Source organism: Pleurodeles waltl, chromosome 3_1 (genome assembly GCF_031143425.1).
Source record: "Pleurodeles waltl isolate 20211129_DDA chromosome 3_1, aPleWal1.hap1.20221129, whole genome shotgun sequence".
Classification (NCBI taxonomy): domain Eukaryota; kingdom Metazoa; phylum Chordata; class Amphibia; order Caudata; family Salamandridae; genus Pleurodeles; species Pleurodeles waltl.
In genome coordinates this window covers 280,759,804-280,784,482 of record NC_090440.1, presented here as the reverse complement: position 1 = coordinate 280,784,482, position 24,679 = coordinate 280,759,804, and the positions used below count along the sequence as shown (strand labels likewise).

The 24,679-nt window shown below is 47.1% G+C and overlaps 1 protein-coding gene across 1 annotated transcript in view; it reads right to left on the bottom strand.

The window, feature by feature from the left end:
- The window catches only part of FAN1 (FANCD2 and FANCI associated nuclease 1), a 231,126-nt gene that overhangs the window by 49,103 nt on the left and 157,344 nt on the right, over nt 1-24,679 (bottom strand). The window contains exons 11-12 of the mRNA XM_069222393.1: nt 20,593-20,696; nt 13,687-13,881 (exon numbers count right to left, since the gene is read on the bottom strand). Of these exons, the coding sequence (XP_069078494.1) occupies nt 13,687-13,881; nt 20,593-20,696 (299 nt within the window). The remainder of the gene's footprint in view (nt 1-13,686; nt 13,882-20,592; nt 20,697-24,679) is intronic.

The window sequence follows — 24,679 nt, the reverse complement described above, 5'->3', positions numbered from 1 at the left end:
TTGTTGTGATGCCTGATAGGGTTGGGTTTTGGGTAAGGTTCGTGGTGGCTGTGTTATTTGTGTGAGTTAGCTGTTTTACTATTGCAATTAAGGAGTTAACCATAAGCTTGAGTTCTATAACTTCCTTTTTTAGATCTTGTATGCATTCAATATGCTGTGGGGTTACGTGAGGAAAATGCATATTTGTGGCTGCTGGCCCATCTGCCAGGGTGCCTGGATTGATGTTGTTGTGTGATTCAGGGGTGTTGATTAAGGGATTAAAGCAGTTACTGAGCTGGATGAAATCGTTGGTGGCCAGTGGTAGGTCTTCTACTAGAGAGGGGGCGGTATGGGTGATAATATTCCTGCTCTCGCCCTGCCCTGTAGTGTTAGTGACTTGTTCTCCACGTTTCACGAAAATCTCAGCGATTCTCATGGGACCATCCTTCCTGTTAATTGGTGTGGGCTCCCCCCCGGTTTCAATAGAATTATTTCCCTGGGGGCTAGTTAATATTCCATTACATTCACCCAGGAGAGAGTCGATTCTATCCATGACGCAGATGCTAGCTGCATGCTTATGTCTTTTTCGCTTGGCTTTTAGCACAACCCCGGCCCCAGACTCTATTGCTTTCCTTTTGCCCATCTGGAGTTGATGTTGGTGCAAGGTTGATCTATAAGGTGTCAGATTTAGTAGAGCAGCTTACTGAGGGCTCAGTTTTGGCAATAGCAAATGGGGCTAAGTCTAATGAGGCATGCTTGGATGGTAAATATCAGGGGGGTGGCCCAGCCCAGCCTCTGCCAGCCGCTGATGGGCGCAGGACGGGCCCGCCCTTGGCCCGGGCGCCGCCCGCGCGCGTCCCGCGTAGTGGGAGCGCTACGCGATGTTTAAAGGGCTCCTGCCCATTAAGGAAGAGTTCAAGCGCGTCCCGAGTGGCGGGAGCGCTACGCGATGTTTAAAGGGCTCCTGCCCAATAAGGAAGAGTTCAAGCGCTGAAGAGTTGAAGTGTCTCAAAAGGAAGGTACATCAAATAAGTCAGGACTAGATTAAGGCCCCACTTGGGGATTACAAAAGATAAAGGGAGAAACATGTTGCAGCCCTTTAAAAAAAAAAAACAAGCATATTATGACACACACATACCAATCCGTCACTATACAGCCACACACATAAATCTGCCAGCCCAAAGGTCAGTGATAAACTGGCGGTATTCAAACCCACACCGTTAAGCCAACAGAACTACGCCCACAACATTATGACCCACGAATCACTGCGGCAGACATTCCATGGCGCTAAACCATTGGCAGTACATACCACCGCGCACAAAATACACAAACTCAAACAAAACACCACCACATTGGACAAATCAAATTACACACACCTGACAACAATAAACACACCACAGCCACAACACTATAAAACACACACCCACATCCCTTTACGACTAGAAAGAATTGCCACCAGAGAGAGATACAGCAAGAGAACCCACACAACCAGAGCTACATAACACCATCCACACACCTTACATCACACACCAACACATCACCCCACACACCCTCAAACACACCACTCACTACACCCATGGCACCACAATGACACCCCAGGTTCTCAGAACAGGAGCTAAGGGTCATGGTGGAGGAAATCATCCCGGTAGAGCCACAGCTATTTGGATCAGAAGTGCAGCAGACATCCATTGCTAGGAAGATGGAGCTATGGTGGAGAATCGTGGACAGGGTCAACGCCGTAGGACAGTACCCCAGAACAAGGGATGACATCAGGAAGAGGTGGAACGACCTACGGGGAAGGTGCGTTCCGTGGCAGCAAGATACCAAATAGCTGTACAGATGACTGACGGTGGACCCCCACATCTTCCCCCACAACTAACAACATGGGAGGAGCAAGTCTTGCCAATCATGCATCCTGAGGGCCTGGCAGGAGTATGAGGAGGATGGGCCTCTGGTAAGTCAAATCTTTGATACTATCACCCGCCCCCTACCTGCATGCCATCACAAAGCCCCACCCTTACCCTCACTCCCATCACATCACCACCTCCCACATACCACACCATCACAACCTACTCATTCCAATACCAAGCCCTGCATGCAACACCAATGCATGGACACCCCTCACAGACCTGCATGGACACCTATCACCACTGCCTGCACACTGGAGAGAATCACCTAGCCTACTAAATAGCAACTCACACAAAGGCAAATCTGCCAGGGCAACAACAACCATAGAGGGCAACACACCCATGCACAATATGTCACATGCAGAAACAATAACACTGCATTTACATCCCCACAGGTCCCCCAGCCAATGTCACCGGAGAAGAGGGGCCAGCAACATCGAGTTCCCCCCACCCACAGAAGAGGCACACAGTGATGACAGCAGCTCTGCTCACCTGGATCGGGATGATTAACCTGGCCCATCAAGGATCTCCGGACAGTCAGTTATCCAGGCACAGTCACATACCAACACAGACCCTCCCCCTCAGGAAACACCACCACAGCACCTACCCAGCGTGCCCATACCTCTGTCCCCAGGACACGTCAATCAGCAGTGTGTCCACCACTACAGGGACCCAAGGTATCCCCACAAACACAGTATGATCAGGGACTTGGGGTCAGTGGCAGTGGGCACACGGTTCAGGGGACAGAGGCACAGGACAACAGGGAAGCTGGGAGGGCTGCTTTGTGACAGGGGAGGACAGGCCCAGGGAACTGACTCTCCAGGCGGCACTCACCGCGATCCTGGGAGCATACCAACACTCACAGGATACGCTGGACCAGATACTGGACAAGTTGCAGGAGAACATACGGCTGCAGGAGGAACAGTACCTGGGGATCAGGGAGGGCTTGAAGGACATCAACACCACCCCGGTCACCATTGCAGGGGTGCTGGCAGACATGGCTAACACTATGAGGGGGGCAGTGGCACACCACCGGGCCCCTGACACTAGCCAAACCGATGAACAGCCCTCCACCTCCGCTAGTGGACGGGAGGCCCCGCCACAGGAACAACAGGCCACCAGCACCCCTTCCCCTGCAGAAGGAGATCCACCCCGCAAACATTCCCTGAGACTCTGCTGATTGTCACCCTTGTCTCCCACTCTGTCACCCTGTCCACCTTGAACTGTCACTGCTCACCTTCCTATGCCCCTTGGACAATGCACCTGTGATACAAATAGACTGGACTCTATCCTGGACTTTCCTCCACGATCACCCCAGCCCATTGCACACCCCCCTCTGCTTCTTATCGCTTAAATAAACCCCCTTTGAAAAAATACAAGTATGTAGTATGTCAAATGATTGAAGTATGTATTCGTTTAACAAGGTGTAAACATTGCAATTCAACTGTACAGTAATGTATACATAGGAATGACCTGTAGTTGACTGCAGTCAACACACCAGGAGTGATAGTGGTGCACAAATATCTGCAAATAGAGTTGCCAAAGGGTACAGTGAGTGGCCATAGAAGTGGGAAAATCAGCCTGGATGGGAAGGGGCAGGGTGGGCCATGAGTGTAACAGGCAGGATGGTCGGACTAATACCTTTCCCTGTGTCAATTTCCCTGAAGGTCAGCTCCCATCAGAAAAAGGTTATATTATGTTCCATCGCCAAGAATGTGTGGACCCTGGGGGTCTACGGCAGGCGGAGCACCCACTGTCGGAAACGGTGGGAGGACCTGAGATGGTGGCCACAGAAGATGACCTCTCAACGAGGAAGGGGTGCCCGTCGAACCCTGACCCCACTGATGGCCAGCATACTGGTGGTGGCCTATCCAGAGTGGATGGGCACTTGGGGGCATCACAGCATCCACAAGGGGGTGAGTATAGTGCCCCAATATACAACTTGCGCCTGGAATCCTGGCGGGGGATGTGGGCCTGTGGGTGCCCCTAGGCCAGGCCTGACATTGCAGAGTAGGTGTCATGTTGGGCAGGGTTCTGATGTGAAAGTCCTCCAACCAAGCTAGTAGGCATCCAGTACTGGGCAGGGGTCTGTGGGTCTCAGGTATGCTGCAATTGGCGTTAGGTGTCCCTAACCATGGCCTGGTGACTAGCATTGTGACTGGTAGTGCATTGCCTAGTGCGTGGGGTGGGGTGTGTGTGTGTGTGTGTGTGTCTGTCTGTCTGTCTGTCTTGTACGCCAACGGTGGTGTTGGTGCCGCCATTGACCAAGTGTATCCTTTGTCTTCGCCCGCCCCCTTTTTGTTTTGTCACCCTGTCCTTCTGTGCATTAGCATCATCTGGTGGAGGAGCAGAGGCACCGGCGATGGAGGGAGCTGCATCCCACAGGACCCAGGATGCCGAATCCACAGATAGTGAGGGCACCAGTGGAATGGAGGGCAAGGGGAAAACCACAGCGGAGACTGGAGGTGACAGTTCTGACATGGATACCGCCTCAGATGGAAGCTCCCTGGTGGTCTGTGCCCACCCGAACTACAGGTACAGCCGCCACCCCCATACCAGCACCGCCCTTCCAGCAGCCCCTCAACGAGTTTTCCGTGCCCGCTCCCCCAGGAGGGTGGCATCTCCTTCGCCCCGGGCACCTCAGGCCCTGACCTAGTTAGCCCTACTGCCCTGAGTGAGGAGGCTATTGACCTCCTGCGATCCATCTCTGTTGGGCAGTCAACCATTGTGAATGCCATCCAGGGGCTTGCAGCCCAAATGCAACAGACAAATGCATTCCTGGAGGACATTCACACTGGCATGGCGGCCCAACATAGATCAATCCAGGCTCTGGCCTCCTCTCTGATGGCAGCCATTGTCTCTGATTCTAGTCTCCCCCTCCAACTTCCTCTACCCAATCCCATTCCCCTCAACCCCAACCTATCCCAAGCACACAGTCAGACGAGCATGCACCCAGGACAACACACAAGAGTGGACATGGCAAACACAAGCACCACTCTTCATCCCACAGGCACTCACAAAAACACCATCCTGAATCAGACATACCAACATCCACTGCCTCCACTGTGGCCCCCTCCTCCTCATCGTCTACCTCGCTCCCATTTTTGTCTCCACTTGCATGCACTACATCCTCATCTACTACCCCCATCACCAGCACACCTAACAGCACACGCCCCTCAATGGCAGTCACCACCCCCACTTCCATGCACATGTCCCTTTTTTCCTCTCCTACTGTGTCTGTGCCCCCCTCCTCTCAAAGTACACAAACGCAATCACTCCGACACCCAACAGCCATCCACCTCAGAACAGCATCCAGCCCATGCACCTGCATCCAAACACAGCAGAGTGACACCTCCTACAACCACTCCCTCTTCCTCCACTCCCAAACCATCTCCATCTTCCCACCCCAATGTCCCTTTGAAGCTTTTGCTCTCCACCGTTGACCTCTTCCCTATCCCTCCCCCCGTCCTTCACATCCTGCTCTCCTTAAAATGCTTGTGGAATAAGCTTTTTCCCCCGAACAGGTGAGACCCATTGAAAGACCAAGCTGGAAGAAAAGAAAACTTTGACAAATGTTTCCACTCCTTATAATTCCCAATCCAAGGGAGTGGTTGGAAATGTGTAGAGATTAGAGTGGCTGGTGGAAGCCTGCACCACTAGGATTTCCGGTGCAGGATGCAGTGAAAGAAAAGCTGGGTCACCAGGGGCAGAGCAATGGTGCCTGGCAATTTATTTATTGATAGGGGGACAGAGCAAGGATTGGCTCAAACTCCCAACCATATATCAGTTAGTGCCTAGTTAAAGGGAAGGAGGGGTTCAGAAGATGTTTGTCCCAGCTGCAGGATTTTGGTCAAGACACTGGTTTTAACCTCCAAGGTGGGGAGCCAGAGGTGAAGAACTTCCCTACCCTATACATCACCACAGCGTAGGAAGCGGACTCCTCTGTGGCTGATCCATAGGGAGAAAAAAGAGGAGCTGTGTCTGGGGAGGTATTGAGGCCAATAGCCTCATGTAAGCTCTTGTACCAATTATCATTAGGGATAGCAAATGCATCACCTGGGTCATAGTCAATAACTGAGTCAATCCCAAATGGTCAATAGAGAGAATGTTTAAAATCCTGTGTTAATTGAAGTAGGGGAAGCGGCACCTCAGGCGGGTCATCAGACAAGGTCGGACCGATGTCGATTTGGTGTCCGAGAGGAAAATCTAAGCCACTTCTTTAGGTGTCTGGGGCCGGCGCAGATTGTAGCGCAGGCAGCGAAGTTGCAACAAGAGCCAGAGGCAAGATAAGTGTGGTGGTTCCAGCTTGCACCGATGGCGAACCCACTAGTGGTATCCTAGAGGAACAACTTATTTACCTTTGGTAACGCACTATCTGGTAGAGACTCTATATCTAGCTGCAGATTCCTTGATTTTTCCAGGCATCAGGCTGGATCCGGAAACTTTTGCTAAGCAATACCCCTTGTGTGCACCATCTGGTTGCTCCATTTGACTCCACGTGCCGTTGGCACAGGATGTGATGTTGCAGCCCCCCATATAGGCACCACCCAGGCACGTGGGCATCAGTTACTTTTACCACAACCTTCCATGCCAGAAGCTCAGAGCCATGATAAGAACTGGAGCAAAGTGTCTCAGAACTAGGGCCCTGAAAAAGGGATCACCCTATCCCTAGTAACAAGTCCGCAGAGTGGTTGTAAGGAATCTGAAGCTAGATAGAGTCTCTACCAGATAAGGTGTTACCGAAGGTAAGTAACTTGTTCATCTGATAGAGACTTTTCGCAGAAAATTCCTTACCTTTGATTAAGTACCCAAGCCATATCCTCCTGGCGGTGGGCTGCGGATAATGTTTTCAGACCAAGAAGTCCTGCAGGACCGAACGGGAGAAATGCCCATCCCTGCGGGCCTGACTATTCAGGCAGCAGTGCTTTGCCGTGGTCGCAGCCTGTCCCCTGGTGAAATGGGCCCTTAAGTCCTCGGGAGGCTGCTCCTTAGCCAGGGCATAGCAGATCTTGATACAAAGAACGTCCCAGCGCAAAATGGTCCGCTTCTGTACTGCCAGTCCCTTCTTTGCTCCCACAAACCTCTCAAAGAGTTGGTCGTCAACACTGAACTGTTTTGTGCGATCAAGATAGAACGACAATGCTCTTTTTAGGACCAGCCGGTGGAGTCGCCCCTCTACCTTAGAGGGATGTGGGGGAGCAAAGAAGGTGGGCAAAGTGATAGTTTGACCCAGATGGAAAGGGATCACTACCTTGGGAAGGAAAGAGGCACAGGTGTGTTACATCACTTTTTCTGGAAAGACAGTGAGATATGGCAGTTTAGAAAATAAGGCCTGTATCTCACTGACCCTCCGGGCAGATATTATTGCCACTAAAAAGACTGTCTTGATGGTGAGCAGCCGGAAGGGAAAAATGTGTAATGGCTCGTAGGGAGCGCACATAAGGTAAGTTAGGACCAAATTAAGATCCTACCAAGGCATTACAAAGGGCATAGGAGGAAACCTATTTACAATAGGGGATTTGAAAAGAGAGGGTTGATCAGGCAGCCGCAAAAAGGCTAATAGAGCAGAACGATAGCCCTTCAGTGTCCCAAGAGAGGAACCCTGTTGGGCAAGAGAAAGAATGAAGAGAAGAATATCAGATAGAGAAGCAGCAAGAGGATCTATAGACTTCTCTCTACATATTTTTTTGCCAACAACAGGCGTATACTGTCTTTGTGGAGGAAAGCCTGGATGCCAAGATAACGTTACAGACTTCAGGAAGGTCAAAAGTTGTCAACTGCTGCCGCTCAATTTCCATGCATGAAGGAGCAGAGTTGACAGGTTTGGGTGGAGAACCCTCTCCTGCTGCTACGACAGAAGATCCTCCCTAAGGGGCACCCCGATCAGAGGATCGATGCTCATTTTCTGAAGGTCAGGATAGGAGTCTCGCCTTGCCCAATCCGGAGCCACAAGGATTACTTGAGCCCGGTTGTTCTTGATCTTCTTGAGAACTCTGGTCAGGAGTGGTATGGGTGGAAAGGCGTATAGGAGGCCTAAGCTCCAACCGCAAAGAAAGGCGTCGCTGAGCGAGTGCAACCTTGGATACTCCAACGCGCAGTAGTGCTGACATTGCACATTCTCTTTGTAGGCGAATAGATCTAATCAAGGCTCTCCTCACTGCTAAAAGAGTTCTTGCACCACCTCCGAGTGGAGACACCACTCGTGATCTGCTAGGTGTCTACGGCTGAGTTTGTCCACCCTGGCGTTCAGGGAACCTGGCAGGTGTTGAACCCTTATGACCTGCTGTTCCAGCCAGAGATGCAAGGCCTTTTGACAAAGGGTCCACGATCCCACCCCATCCTGCTTGTTGCAGTACAACATGGCGGTGGTGCTGTCCATGAACACCTGCAGCAACTGCCCCTTGACAAAGTGAAGAAATAACTTCAATGGTAGTCGGATGGCTTTGAGCTCCAGCATGTTGATGTGAAGCCTGGATTTCGTCGGAGACCAGAGCCTTCTGATCTCCACCTCTCCCAGATGGTTGCCACATCTCAGGAGTTACACATCTGTCACTACTGTGAGATCTGGTTGTGGAAGGGAGAGGAGTTTGCCTCTGACCCAAACGCATTTCATTAACCACCACTGTAGGTCTTTTGCAGTTCCCTCAAAGATTTGGACCATGACAGGGAGGTTTCCCTAATGTTGCACAAACTGGAACTCCAGGTCCCACTGCAGAGCCTGCATATGCCATCTGGCATGTTTTACCAACAGGATGCAAAAGTCCATGAGGCCCAGCAGTCTCAGAGTCATTCTCCCCGAAATACAGAGTAGAGGCTGAAACAATGGTATCATAGCGTGAATATCTTGGACTCGCCGTTCAGGAGGATAAGTTCAAAACTGCACTTTGTCCAGAACAGCTCAGATGAAAGGGAGCGTCTGAGAAGGATTCAGGTGTGACTTTAGCACATTTATAGTGAACCACAGCGAATGCAGTAGGTTCGCCATAGTCTGGAGGTGGGAGACAACAGCCTGGGGCAAACTTGCCTTTAACAGCCAGTCGTAGAGGTAGGGGAAGTCTGAAACTCTTGACCTGTGCAGATGAACTGCACCCACCGCCACCACCTTGGTGAATACTTGAGGGGTACTGGTAAGGGCGAATGGCAGCATGGTGAACTGTAAGTGTTCATGGCCTACCTTGAACCGCAGGTAGTGCCTGTGGGCCGGCAGAATTGGGATACACATCCTGCAAGTCTAGCCTACAAACTAGTCTTCTGGATCTAGAGCAGACAAAACTTGCGCCAACGTGAGCATCTTGAATTTTTCCTTCTCGAGGAAGAGATTCACGGTCCATGAATCTAGAATAGGGCGAAGACCAAAGTTCTTTTTAGGTATCAGGAAGTAGCGGGAATAACAACTACTGCCTATTTCTGATATCAGGACCTTTTCTGTGGCTCTCTAGGCCAAGAGAGCTGAAACTTCCTCTCGGAGTAGATTTAAATGATCCTCTGTCAGTCGTTCGAACGTTGGGGGAAAGGATAGAAAAGGCAGGGCAAAGTCCTTCCTGATAATCTGCAGTAGCCATGCGTCTGGCGTTACTGACTTTCAGTGGAAGAGATGATGGTATATTCTCCCTCCCATTGGCCAAGCATGGTCCTGCAGATGCAAGCTAGTAGGGCTTACAGGCTGCAGCTGCCGGTGGCTGTGTGGTAGACAACTTCTGGTCTGCAGATCCTCTAGATCTGAAGAATCTGAAGACACCACGCCAATGTCCGCGCATACCCTGGGTTTGTTACGTTTGATGGTGGCTGGCATAGGACTGGCACGGTGCCATGCCTCTTCCATAGCCATAAAAGGGGCAGTAGGCAGACTGTGGAAGAGGGGTCGCTGAGAGGCCTTAGGACTTGGCCATAGCCCGAGATTCCTTAAACCACTCCAGCGCCGAATATTCCTTCTTATCAAATAAGCGAGTGCCATCAAAGGGCATGTCCATCAGATTTGGTTGGACATCCCCAAAATGCCAAACGTCCTCAGCCAGGCGTGGCACATCAAGGCCAGTGTAGTCGCAACCATGTGCCCAGTGAGTCAGTTGTGTCCAGTCCACACTGTATGGTGAACTCAGCTGCATCTCTCCCATCTTTCACTGCTTGAAGAGTATGATCCAGGCCTGCTAATGGACCTGAAGCAGCACTTACGCAACCGTGTCTCAAATGGTTCTGTAAGAAACATCTCAATAAGATTGAGGTGTTCACCGCCCTCTGTGCAAGACTGGTGGAAGAAACCAACTTCTTCTCAAGGTGGTCCAGCCTCTTGGACTCCCTATCCGGGGAAGCGGAAGGGAATGCGCCATGGAACGTAGAGGCTTGGACAACCAAGCTCTCCGGGTAGGGTGTTGGGTGAAAAAGCTAGGGTCACACAGAGAAAGTCAATGACAGCAGGCAATCATCCTATTAAGAGGAGCCTCTGTGCTGGGCTTGGACCAAGTTCCCAGCAGGAAATCTGTAAGTGCATCATTAAAGGAAGCCCTGGGCTGGAGCACTTCCGTCAAGATGTTCGTCTTGACTGCCACTGATGGCAGTTTGAGGACCTCCTCTGCCCTACGCACCACCATTGCATAGGATGCTCCCTACTCTGTAGCCACAGTAGGGGGAGAGAATAATCCAGTGTCTGGAGAGGAGTCTAGACCACTGGCCTCTACTACCTCCTCATACCAGTCCACGGATTGTTCCAGCTGGTCTTCTAGAGGGTCAGGCGACCCCTCCAACTCTTTCTCCATGCCTGAATATGGATAATAAGTGGGTCAGGCAATGATTTAGCCCCTGTAGGCGCAGTCGGAAGTATCATCGGATGACACCGTTCCGGCTCATTGGGGATGGGAATGGGGTTGCAGCGCCAGGAGTGGTGTCGGGGAAGGTCGCATGGGTATGACCGACACTGGTCCAGATTCAGAAGCATGAGACTCTGCCAGTGCCAAGGCGTAAGCCGTCAGGATGGATTTAGCAGGAGTCTCTTCCAACCCTGTGGGGCCTGAGGCACACCAGAGGGGTCGACCGGCTCAAATACACGGCACATGGCCTCGTTAAAAAACTCTCATTTGAGCGAGTTCCCCATTCATCCCATCGGCCGACAGACGAGGCAAACTCAAAGGCCTCTTGGATGACTTCTTCTTCTTGTGCCTCTTTCTTGAGTGTCCCGAGGACCTCAAATGGGGAGAAGAGGACTTAGGGCATCAAGATTGGTCCCGCGACCTCATCGACTAGGACATTCTCGAAGTCGTGTGCACCGGTGTTGCCGACTGCCGGGCCGCAAGAAGGTTTAGGGACTGCTCCCTCAAAGCCTTCGGCCACATGGCCCACCAGTCCGAGCATGACTTGTACCTTCCAGTGCACTGAGGTACTGCTGAAAAAGTACCAGATCCAGTCTGGCCCCTGAGGAATATGCTAAAGGAGAGGAATATGCATCTTGAAATCTGTAACAGAAATAGCTTTGCCTGAGTTTCCTTTCTTTCTTCTTCAACTCATCCCTCACCTTCATAGTAGATGATACCTGATGAGGGGAACTAACATCTTCTTTTACCAGACATGACACAATATACCCTTATGTCTTCAGGGGAGAGCTACATCTCTGTACGCTACCAAAAATCGCAATTTGGAGAAGAAAATTAAATTAGTAGAAGTGGAGCATTAGATCTACATCTACAGGACCGGAAAACGAGAAATTGATGTTAGTCTGCCGTGGTAGCACATTAGTGCAGCTCTGTGCCGTCAAGTCTGAAGACAGCTCAGAGTCATGAAGTAGGCCAATTCCACCATCTGTCAGCAGGAAACATTGCAAGATCTTCTAGATCCAGACTGGTGTCTGGGTAGGTATTCAAGGTGCAGAATCTGCGGTCAGATATATACATGTCTAGAGACCAAAGAAACAAGTTGAGGTTTTAATTAATCCTCAAACCATTAATTGCCACGCAATTTTGGGCAAAGCTTGGAACTCTATGAAGGCCCAGAGCTGTCCAACCAGATAAACATAGTAAGTAAAGCGGTTGCTCATTGCATTCACAGGTATTGTAAGAACAAGATTAGGTAAAACAAAATCTCAGATTTTAAGCAAATCAACTGCACAGATCATTACTCCATCGACCAAGACTTGTCATAATTTGGGCTGATTTTCTGAAGCATGTAGCCAGGCACTACTTTGCTAGGATTCAAAACTTATCAGTTAAACTACCTTAATGAATGAATAAGATCGACTCTTCAAACCCCTCAGTAATATTTCCCGTGGGCTTGAGCCAGTGGGGAGGAAGGTAGTTTAATATTTTATTACATATATAAAAAGTAGGATAACTAAATCTTCCTATAACACTTTGGGGATTATTTTCTTACTACATAGACGTTCTGACATCATAACACCTGGTTAGTAAGAAAATAACACTACTAAGTTACCTGCACTAAATTACTATAAGTGACCTGTGATAGCCCGGTAGGACCACATGTATGACAGCAAAAATGCTGCAGATACTGGCCCATTCACTGCCTCTTCAGGAGAAGTGGCACACAATATCTCATCAACCTGCCGCAAGGCAGCACACAGCAGCCCATCCCCTTTGTATGCCTGTAAGAGGAAGGAGGCCACAATAACGCAGAACAGACCAACTGTCAGACATGCACCGAGACCCACCGATCTGCCACTATGCAGACCAACCGATCCACCTGCTGTGGATGTGACCCTGCTGTGAAGCTGCATACGCATGCCCATCCCTGTACAGTCAGAGAATGCAAACACGATAGGGAAGACCTGCAAATGCTGGCATAGCAGCAGCTCAGTTATTATTAGGCAAAATATACCTCTAAACTTGTTACATTATAAGCATATGGCAACTTACCTTAGAATGCCATGCACTTATAAAGGCACTCTGTCTGCAGACTCGTGCCATATGGCCATGGGACTGCTCTGTGACTTACAATATCCTTGTAATGTACATTTGGGAGTACATAATTGGTGCACAATCCAATATATAATACCATGATATAAAATGCCTGATGCCAAGCTTCCCTGGTGTATGATATTACGGTCTTTCTTAAAGCATTTGTATATCTTAATGCTTCTTGCAGCAACTTTGTCATCAACAGTGTTTGTAATCACAGCTGTAAAATGGAACTATATTGCTGTTAAATATCGTAAATCAATGATAAAAAGTCAAATATTTTTAATCAAGTTATGAAAATGCTACTTGCAGAGCACTGCAAATATTGAAAATAGGGATGGAGAACAGAAATGCTGTGAGAAGAAGGAAGGCAAGAGAGAAAGTGAAAATATCAGAAGAGTCCATGGGGAGAAAATGTTTAAAATAAAAATGTAAAAAGAAAGCAAAAGTGAATGAATGAAAAAAATGAAAAGGGATAAGGAGGAAAACCTACTCATTACACAAATGTTCTGTGTTGCTGGACAGCAAAGAGTCACTGTGATTGTGATAATAGCAACAGCATTGTGTTATGAGCGTATCACATTGCATCATACAGGAACCTAAGTGATTGAACGGTAAGCTGGCTAAGTGGAAAGGCACAGAAAGATATGACACGCTGAAAGAAGTGTACACCATGGCATATATTATCAAGAGCCGTGCTGCTGCTGCCACCTAAAAGGAAATAGCAGCTTAATGTTTAACAATGCTATCAGAAACACAAATTTACGTATAAGGTCTACATCACACTCATTATTTCTTTTAAGGTTCGTATTTTGCTGTCAAACAGACACAGTGAACGCATTATTGCCTCTATCTTGTCAAACATATTTTAGTTAAGATTTGAAAATGACAGCGTGGAGTACCTGAGCTTGCTCAAGGGAAGTAAACCGTTCCCAGCTGACGAGTGCTGCAGCTTTGCCCTCCTGATCATTCCAGACGTCAGCAATCATTTGTTCCAGGGTCTCTGTGCACGCTTCCGCAAGTAGCTTTATCCGGGATTCTATAGCATTCCTCCTGTTCTCAAAGAAGCTGTCGGTGTACAGATCCAGAGGGAAGGCCTGGCGGGAAATCCACAAAATGGTTACCAATACACATACCAATAACAAATAGAATGACGGGTGGGAGATGGTGGTGAGCGCGTCAGCCACACTTAAAAATAAACTGCGAAGTTACAAAAAAGTAGTTATCTCCAGCACCAGGTGAAGAATACGAGAGGAGGGAAACTGTAGCTGAGCGGTGCTCCTCTGCAGAAAAACAGACGTGACATATCGCTGCATGAACCATTTAGCAGGCTGCAAAGAAGAGCAACACTAGACTAAACCAATGGCAAGCTGCAGGCAGGAGCAAAGTCCTTTACTTAAAACAACAGGTCTTTCAGACAGCGCATGTGTGCTGCCTAGGTTCGACCTAAAAATGGGGAAGAGGGTGTATGCAAAACTGGTCATTCCATTGATCAAGGGAAAAGAATGGGCATTTACTCCGGGACGGAGAAAATGACTAAAAGTAATTATAAAAATGTGGGCAAAGGTTCGGTATGCTTCAGGTGTGGCAACAAAAGACATTTTGCACAAGATAAATACTGTCCAGGAGTTAAAGTCAAATGCACATATTGTGGGATCATGGGCCATTACGAAAGTATGTATAGGAAAAAGAAGAGTGGGAAAAACCACATGGTAAAATGTATATTAAACAGAGAGGAGACCCATGTACAGGATTCCTTGAGTGATGACAGCATTTTAAGTATTAGTGAAAATGATACAGTTTTAGATATTAATGTTAATGCTAAGAAGAAACCAAAGTGTGATATAAGTATAAATGAATTAGTATATCAGTTGTGGCAGGCACGGGATCTCCATATTTCATTATTCAATGTTCTGTATGGGAAGAGAAATTTGCAGCTGTGTGGCAAGAACAACCACATTCCATTGATATACATTTAGCGACGTTTATAGGCGAAAAGATTCCCATTGTGGGTTTCAAAGATGTAGTTTTCACATTTAAGAACAGAATGGTTGATGGGATGTTATATATCGCTGAGAAAGGGCCTTCACTTCTTGACTGGGTGGAACAAGGAGCTTTGGGCATTGTGTTGAATCCTAGTAGTGGGGACCCAGTGACGGTTGTCAAGGATCCCACTTTAAACCTTGAACACATGGCTAAGAAACAATTTCCAAGTGTGTTTTTGGGTAACGTTGGGAGATTGTTGGGGGTTCACAAATAAAAATTAAATTAAAGAAGGGTGCAATTCCGGTATGTCATAAAGTCAGGAATATAACTATGAGTATAAGAGAAAATGGTATCAGGGGATTGGAATCTTTGGAGAGTAAAGGAATTATTGAACCAACAGAAAGTGCTGAATTGTTGGCTCCGCCGGTTGTGGCTTGTAAATCCTATGGACATTTGCATCTGTGCATTGACTTGAGGGAATTGAACAAAAACATTGTTATTGATAAATTTCCCTTACCTAAAATCGATGAACCTCTGTCTCAATCCAATGATGCAAAATGGTTTTCAACCATGGACTTTGGCTTACCATCAAGTCCAATCACACGCATCTAGTAAGGACCTTACAGCGTTTATAACTCCATTCGGTTGTTACAGGTTTGTTAGAACGCCATCTGGGCAGATGTATTTCAACGGTTGATGTGTATGCTATTCAAAGGGATTGGTAAAGTAATTTACTTCTAAAATGACATATTGATTATGGGGAATAGTAGAGAGGAACATGATCACAAACTCAGGTTGGTATTGGGAAAGTTAGCTGAGGTGGGTTTGACTGCAGAACTAAGGAAGCGCAAATTTGCAATGAATTCAGTGACCTATCTAGGGCATCACACCTAAGAAGGATATTATCAAAGAGATTAGTGATTCACCTGCACCTACATCGAAAGAGTAAGTAAGATCCTTTTTAGGACTTACAGAATTTTACACTAAATTTGTAAAGAACTTTGCCATAAAACACACAAATTGGGACAATTATTAAAGGTAAGGCAAGAGTTCAAAAGGGATGAGCAATTACAAGAGGATTTTGAAAATATTAAATCAGATATTTGCAGAGCTAGTCCCTTACAGGTATGTGAGATAGGAGCACTTAGCATTGTTATAACAGATGCCAGTGGGAAGGGTCTAGGAGCCGTACTCACCCAAATATCTGAAGAGGGTAGAGAAAGCACACTGGCCTATGCCTCTCGTTCACTTTCGCCTGCAGAAGAGAATGCTCTGTGATTGAAAGAGAGATGTTAGCTGCCGTGTGGGCGGTAGGGCAATTCAGGCAGTTGTGGAGAGAACAAAATTTATTCTAAGAACAGATTACAAACCACAGGTGAAAATCCTCATTTCATGTGGGATTCTCAAAGCAACACCACGCATAGCAAGAATGACATTAAAGCTTTTGGATTATGTGTATGATGTGGAATATCTACCAGGAAAGATTAATAAAGTAGCAGATCATTTAAGTCAATCTCCATTACCCTGTGAAGAGACTGGGACTTGGTACCTCCAGATGGGTTAAGATTTAGAATTGAACCATGAAGGGCATCTGGGCATAGTGAAACTGAAGAAAAGAGTGAAATCCTTGGATTGGTGTCCTGGTATAGATGTAGCATTTGAGAAATTAGTGAAGAATTGTATTACTTGTTCTAATACTGATAAGTCTCACTCTGTGTTTAAACATTCCCTGGGTGAACGTATACTTCCAGAACGGCCTTGGGAAGAAGTGAGTATAGACATATTAGGACCAGTTTTGAATGATATAGGGATATCTAAGCATATGATAGCTGCTGCAGACAATTACTCTAAGTGGCTGGAGATTATGGTTTTAGAGAAGATTGAGGCGAAAGAAGTAGTTATCTTCTTAGAGAGTTTGTTCTTAAGAGAAGGTATTCCAAAGTATGTGTTGAGTGACAAAGGACCACAGTTTATGTCAGAGAAATTTAATAAGTTCATAAGGAGGAATGGAATCATTGCTAAAAAAAAAACTAGTTTACCATCCAGCACGAAATGGTATTGTTGAATGGTTTAACAGAGTAATCATGGGTAGTATACAAGCTGCCATTGCGGAGGGAGATGTGATGTCTAGGTTACTGGCTCCACAGTAACCGGACACGATGTTCGAGAATTGGGGAAACGGAGTGGACAGTTGGAGTGGAGCTGTAGATTAAGCGGTTATAGGTTTGCTCTCCTAAATAAATACATAAATTGAACATACCGACTCAGAAAGAATTCTGACAATGGACCATGCCCAGACACATTTTACATTTATTATGCTGGTTATTCACCACCGTTACTGACTGATTAAAATAAATAAACACAATTAAACAAATGAAATAACTGAATAACAAAAGCTCAAGATCTTCAACAAAAGAAAACAAAATTTGGTAAATAAAATGACAGATGAACACCTAACAAATAATAAAAGAAAACTGTAAACAACTTAGTGGCAGAGTAATCTCTTAGAAATTATACACTGTAAGGAGAAAGGACAAGTAGCAACAGATTCCTCGCCTTGTGAATATTTTGCAGAAGTGAGACTGGATCTCCTGAATGCCAGTTAGTGGTGGTGTGCAACCACGCACTAACGTCGTCCTTCTCTGGAGGTGATGAGCATACCTACATGTCAGCGCAACAACATCAGTTGCTTTCTTAGGCTGTCTGCGGCCTATTGGCAGATTGGTGTGATCCATGAGAAGATGGCTAAATTGGGACACTTTTGGGTGGGAAAAGAGTCAAGTTCACAGAACAGGGAGATAGGAGGGTCAGTAAGAAATCTGCAGCCTGATCTTTCTGTATTCACCAGAAAGATCATTACGGAACGTAAGTAACTTGTTCTTCAGGTGGATACCTCTAGCCACAGATTCCTCACCTTCTGAATAGATACCATAGCAGTACCTCCCCAGGTGGTGGGTCTATGAAGTAGCTCAGACCAAGCAGGCAAAATTTCCCCTTCGGCAGACCGGACAGTCAAGGTAGTAGTTGTCGAGCTGATCTTCAGCAGCCAGTCATCAAGGTAGGGAAAAGACTGGTAACCGCTATGTGCTGCAACCACTGCAATTACTTTCATAAACAACCTAGGGGTACTGATGAGGCCAAAAGGGAGCACTGTGAAGGTAGAGCATTTGGGCTAGTAGGATGGTGGTATGGAAATAAGTGTCCTGCTGGTCCAACACCACCATCCAATCTCTGGTGTCTAGGCCAGACAGGTCCTGGGCCACCATGAGCATCCTGAGTTTGTCCCAGACCAGAAACCTCTTTATTGCCCCTTTGGCTAAAAGGGCCTGCACTTCCTGCTTCAAGAAAAAGGGTTCCCCGTCAGCCGACCTGATGGCAGTGGAAGGTGCGGCACAGTAGAAATAAATGAGATGGCATAGACCTGATCTACAATGTGGAGGCCTCACTTGTCTGAAATGATGGTGTGACACCCCAGGATGACATACTGGATCCTGCCTTCAACGGGTAGGTTGCGTGCCAACAAGGACATACTAAATCAGTTTTGCAGCTGTGAATGCTGGAGACAGGGGACTGAGCTGCACGCTGTCCTTGCTGTCCTAATTGTCTTTGAGAACAGCGACCTAAGCCAGGAAAGGACTGAATTGCCTCCTGTGCTGATAGAGGCATCTGGCATTGGCGAAAACGAATACCCTTGACTGAAACAACAGAGAGAGCACAACTGTTGATGGAAATGTCTGAGAGAGCAGAGACCCCCAAGAAATGTGCTACTGCCCTACTCTTCTTAAAAACAGTTTCAAGGACTGAATCCTCTTTTTCTCCAAAATGGGAAGAGCTATCAATGGCATATGCTTCACAGATGCTTGGACCTCCCCAGAGAAGTTAGTAGACCTCATCCAGGCGTGATGGCAAAGTTCCATACTGGTGTCCACTGCTCAACCCAAGGAGTCAGTGGTGTCCAAACTAGAACCTATTACAAATTTCACTGCATCAAGAACATCCTGAATAGCTTGAGTAAGGGAACTCAGAAGGTTGCTGGTAAATATATGTCACTGTGTCACAAAGGGCTTGGAAGCAGCAACAGAGAAGACAGCTGGCTCACCTCAGAGCAAGGTTTACAGAGGATAAAATACACTTGTCAAATGTCTCTATTCTTACAGTCAGGCAGAGAAGCAGAAAAGGCATTGGAATTTACTTTGCTGGTGGACGCCAGTACCACCAAACTCTATGGTGCCAGATGTTGTGTATGAAAGGATGGGTTGCCTATTGTAGGGTGATGGCAACAGGTAACCTGCCTTTTACCAGATGGATCTGAACAAGGATTTACCCAAGTGCCCAAAACAGTATCCTCCAGGCCTTGTTAAATGGCAGGAATGCATCTGTAAAAGCCTGGCCTCTCTAAAGTACATCAATTAAAGCATTAGTTTTTACCTCCACAGTGTGGAGCACAAGATCCAAGACTTCTAACTCCCTCTGCATAACAACTGTGAAAGAGGCACTTTCCTCCATAGCAGGGCAAGGAGCAGACACAAGGCACCTTGTAGTACTTAATTCCAGTTTTCCTTATCATATTGTGGGTTATAATAATTCCATTCATCTTAACTTTCATTGCCTGGGTCAGTTCAGACAAGATTGTGTAAAGTTTGGACCCTACGGCATGGTAAGGGCAAAGTGTCAGAATTGGTGGGATAGCCTGTTGGCTGCATGCTGGTCACAGCTCTGCATTGTCTCAGTCAGGATCATGGTAGATAGCACAATAGTCTGTGAATTCCTCTGGTGGCATTGCCATGCCCAGACACATTTTACATTTATTATGCTGGTTATTCACCACCGTTACTGACTGCACAGATACGGACGTCTGCACTGGAGCCACTGCTGGACCTGATGCAGGTTCAAGGAGCAAAGATGGCACCAAGGCCAGAACCGCCAGCAGAAGTTTGACTGGAGGTCTCTGGGCCACAAGGATCTCCAAAGGCATGCCAGAGTGAGCTGGTAAAGAGTCATAAATACTCTTGCTGAGGGCTTCTGCTTGCTGTTACGTCACCAGCGGACACGGGAAAACATTGTGAGTCAGGATTAGACTTGGAACTGGCTCCGATGAAGATCGGGAGGAGTCTAGTAGGTAGGTTGAAAAAACTCACTATGGAGCTCGATAGGGGCAGGAAGAGGCCAACTCCCACTTATTATGCTTCTTCTTACCCAAATCCTTTGACCAAAATTATTATCTGTCACAGGAACAAGACCTTCTTTTCGACTTCAACTGCTTGCATTAGTGAAAAAGTTTGGCCTTGCGGCCCGATATGGCCCTGTATGGCATTCGGGTTCATCTCAGTGCAGTCATCAGAGGACCTGGAGTTGTGCTCCAAACCAAGGCACCAAAGACACACTTCATGAGGGTCTGTCACAGACATCTGCTTTTGACAGGCCCTACATAGCTTCAACCACTGTTCTGGGGTTCATTTTCTGGAGTTAAATTTTCCCGTGCACACTGGTAAAACTTTGACAATTTGGTCTTGATCTGCATGTGAAGGCAAGGAAAGAAAGAAACTGACGTCAGCTGGACTTATAGGCAGTTCTGCTCATCACTTCCGGAGCAGAATGACGTTGAGGTGGAGCCTCACGACATCACCTTCCAGCACAAAGGAGTAGTGCTTTAAAGTTTCTGCATCCAGTCTAACGCCTGGAGAATATTCACAAGTTGACGTATCTGCGATTTTAAGTAACCATCAGAAACCGTATTACAGTTTGTAAAAAGAACTCGTTCTTAGTGTCACTTAATGTTTTTGCATCATTTTAACTTATCAAAAGCAAATATTGGTAAATACCTGATAGGGATTTCTGAAGACATCTGGCACACCTTCCATAAAGATTATGTCCCACAAAAGTAAGCTAAACAGGGTGCTAAATGTGGATCCTTCACCATGAATTCCTAGGGTGAATCAGAAAAACAAGTTTTGAAAACACAAAGCCTCCAAAAGATATATGTTTAATAGGGATGTGCAAGATAATGAGAAATTCCTTGACTATATTTTTATGACCATTCAATTTTGTCAAATACTCTACCTTTTTCCTCGCTGGGTCACTCCGAATTTCCTGTCCACTTCTATACTTGTATGATTCTCCCTCTCCAACAGACTTGTATTTATAGTTCGTTTAACCCACTGAACATAGTACGTCCAATGCTGTTGACGCCATAGACATTTCCTATTCTAGTACTGATCTGTGTTACACAAGTCTTCTTTCTATTTTGGAGACTGTAAATTGAGAGGGCACTTGTAGGAAACCTGTGCCTGCTATAGCAGCAAAGGAGCCAAGAATATCGGTAGGGAGGAACATAGGATCAGTGGTGTCCATGCAGCCACTGCCTACCACCTACCGTTGGTCAAACCTGCTCCTGCCAGGTTTTATTATCTGTAAATAATAGTTTGGCCATTTTTGTGGGTTATTTGGGTAAGCAGGTAATACATGCTTACAATTTTTCATCTCAGTCAAAAGGGTGTCTCAGGCTGAAATAGATAAAGGTGCACATGCGGCACAGTGATTCTCTTGTATACAATGATGCTGACTAGTGACAAGTGGCTGGTTTACTACTTAAATATAATATGATATAATTAATATAATTCGTGACATGGTGACTTTCATTTAGGCCGCAAAAGATGACACCGTCAAATCAGGAAATTGCAAAATTCTTACAAATAATGTGAGAGAATCTACTACTTTTTTTAAATTTAAAAATGTTTCCTGTTGAATCACGTTATGTTGAAAAACACAACGGTGTTATTATTTACTGGCATAGCATCCACTGCATTTGAAGATTTGTGCTTATGTTAAGCACCCTTAAGGTGGGCACTGGTATAACAGGTCTCATAGTGACAAAGGCTGAGAAGGGGAATGCTTGAAAAACAGAGCCAAGTCTAACCTATATGATTTGGTTAGCTTGTCTTAGCACAGTTTTTTTCTGGAAAGAGAATGGAGTCTGCAAGCGTCATTGGGGCTTATTCTTGATTTTCTACCAAGGGAAAGAAGCGTATTAGATGTTTCAGGAGCGTTGAAATGATGATGTGTATGTTTTTTTAATGCATCCCTCCTATTCTCACGTTCTCTGACACAATGTACGTGGACAGAACAAATGCTTCCAGGCTCGCACCAGCCAGGTTGGCCATAAACCAACAGCAAAGCATATAAAGTAATTTAAGGACAGATCTGGAAGCAATATCGAAACTGCGTGGATCCAGCCTAGGGAGGCCACTGCTGGGACAAATCTCCTTCCCGAGTTATCTGTGCTTTGGTTGCATTGTGTGTGGGAATGACGGGGGTTATACATGAAGTACCACGCCTACGTGAGAGAAGGTTGCGCTGCGACTACCTGTGCTGTACTTTTCTTTAAGTATGATGGACACTTGCAGTGCTGTTGCCTGTGCTGCACTAACGTTGTCCATGCGCTCTCTATTCTGTAAATGGGAACCTCGAATAGTTACTGCTTTTGCTGTAGTGTCTGGTTGCAAGCTTGCCCTTCTGTCGCCATGTAGTACTTGTTTTATGCACTTAATACTTGAGCACCTGCTTCCTATGCTCTACTTATTAGATGCCTCAGTGAAGCTTGCTGAGCTGTGTTGGGTCTTGCCTGATGTATTGGGATCGTCAGTCTGTCGAGTCTTGTGCTTATTACCGAATCTTGGGCACGAGACTCAACAGAATACGGGGTGCATATGTGGAGGAGACGGTTGGTGGAAGCCGGTGGAAGAAGAGCGGAGATCTGTATCGTTCTTTTATATACAAATAAACTTACCAATTGTAACTACTAATACTTTGTATTGCCGATGAGGGACTCCTTCAGGACGATACTCTCATCCACGAGTGCATCAAGGTGAGATCTCCGATTTTCACAAGGCAGTTCGGCAATTAGCCTTCATTCTGTCGAGAGACGATACTCTGGCTGCCAGCGATTTCTGGTTGGTGGATGGGTGGTCCATGCCCGTGTTTGCAGCTGTCGCTGTTTTATTCCTTAAATTAACCAATTCTGGTTTCCCTGTGGAGCCACGAGGAGCTGATTTTGGAAGCGTGCGCAGCCGCGAGGAGACGATTTTGGAGGCACACGCGTCTCAGTTCCAGCGTGCGCGCTTCACAATGTGGTAGCAGTGGGGGTCTGTAGGAGGCTGGCCTGGCTTGTAGTGGGTACCAAGGGGTACTTACACTCTGTACCAGGTCCAGTTATCCCTTATTAGTGTAGAAGAGGTGTTTCTAGCAGCTTAGGCTGATAGAAGGTAGCTATAGCAGAGCAGCTTAGGCTGAACTAGGAGACATGCAAAGCTCCTACTATACCACTGGTGTCATATGCACAATATCATAAGAAAACACAATACACAGATAAACTAAAAATAAAGGTACTTTATTTTTATGACAATATGCCAAAAGTATCTCAGTGACTACCCTCAGTATGAGGATGCCAAATATACACAAGATATATGTACACAATACCAAAAATATGCAGTAATAGCAAAAGGAAGTAATGCAAGCAATGTAAAGTTACAGTAGATTGCAATAGGAGCACATAGGTATAGGGGCAACACAAACCATATACTCCAAAAGTGGAATGCGAACCACGAATGGACCCCAAACCTATGTGAGCTTGTAGAGGGTCACTGGGACTGTAAGAAAACAGTGAGGGTTAGAAAAATAGCCCACCCCAAGACCCTGAAAAGTAGGTGTAAAGTGCACCTATAACCCCCCAGAGAGCACAGAAGTCATGATAGGGGGTTTCTGCAAGGAAGACCAACACCAGCAAAGCAACCGAAGTGCATTTCCGGACCTGAGTACCTGTGAAACAAGGGGACCAAGTCCAAGAGTCACGACAATGTCGAGAGTGGGCAGATGCCCAGGAAATGCCAGCTGAGAATGCAAAGAAGCTGCCACCGGATGGTAGAAGCTGTGGATTCTGCAAGAACGAAGGGGAAACTTCCCCTTTGGAGGATGGATGTCCCACGTCGTGAAGAAGCTAGCAGAGGTGTTCCCACGCAGAAAGACCGCAAACAAGCCTTGCTAGCTGCAAGGGTCGCGGTTAGGGTTTTTGGATGATGCTGTGGCACAGGAGGGACCAGGATGTCGCCACTTGGGTGAGGAGACAGAGGGGGAGCCCAGCAAGTCAGGGAGCCCTCACAGAAGCAGGCAGCGCCCGCAGAAGTACCAGAACAGGCACTTGGAAGAGGAGTGAACCGGAGTCCACCCGAAGACACAAAAGGGAGTCCCACGACGCCGGAGGACAACTCAGAAGGTTGTGTACTGCAGGTTAGAGTGTCGGGGACCCAGGCTTGGCTGTGCACGAAGGAAATAATGGAAGAGTGCAAGGAGCCGGAGCAGCTGCAAATCACGAGGTACCCAACAATGCAGTCTAGCGTGGGGAGGCAAGGACTTACCTCCACCAAACTTGAACTGAAGAGTCACTGGACTGTGGGAGTCACTTGGACAGAGTTGCTGAGTTCCAGGGACCACGCTCGTCGTGCTGAGAGGGGACCCACAGGAGATTTCTTCAGAGCTCCTGATGCAAGAAGGAGGCAGGCTACCCTGAGAGCATGCACCACCAGGAAACAGTCGAGAAGGCGGCAGGATCAGCGATACAAGGTTGCAGTAGTCGTCTTTGCTACTTTGTTGCGGTTTTGCAGGCGTCCTGAGCAGTCAGAGGTCGATCCTTTGGCAGAACGTGAAGAGAGAGATGCAGAGGAACTCTGGTGAGCTCTTGCATTCGGTATCTGAAGAATTCCCTAAAGCAGAGACCCTAAATAGCCAGAAAAGGAGGTTTGGCTACCTAGGAAGGAGGATAGGCTAGCAACACAGGTAAGAGCCTATCAGAAGTAGTCTCTGACGTCACCTGCTGTACCCTGGCCACTCAGAGCAGTCCAGTGTGCCAGCACACCT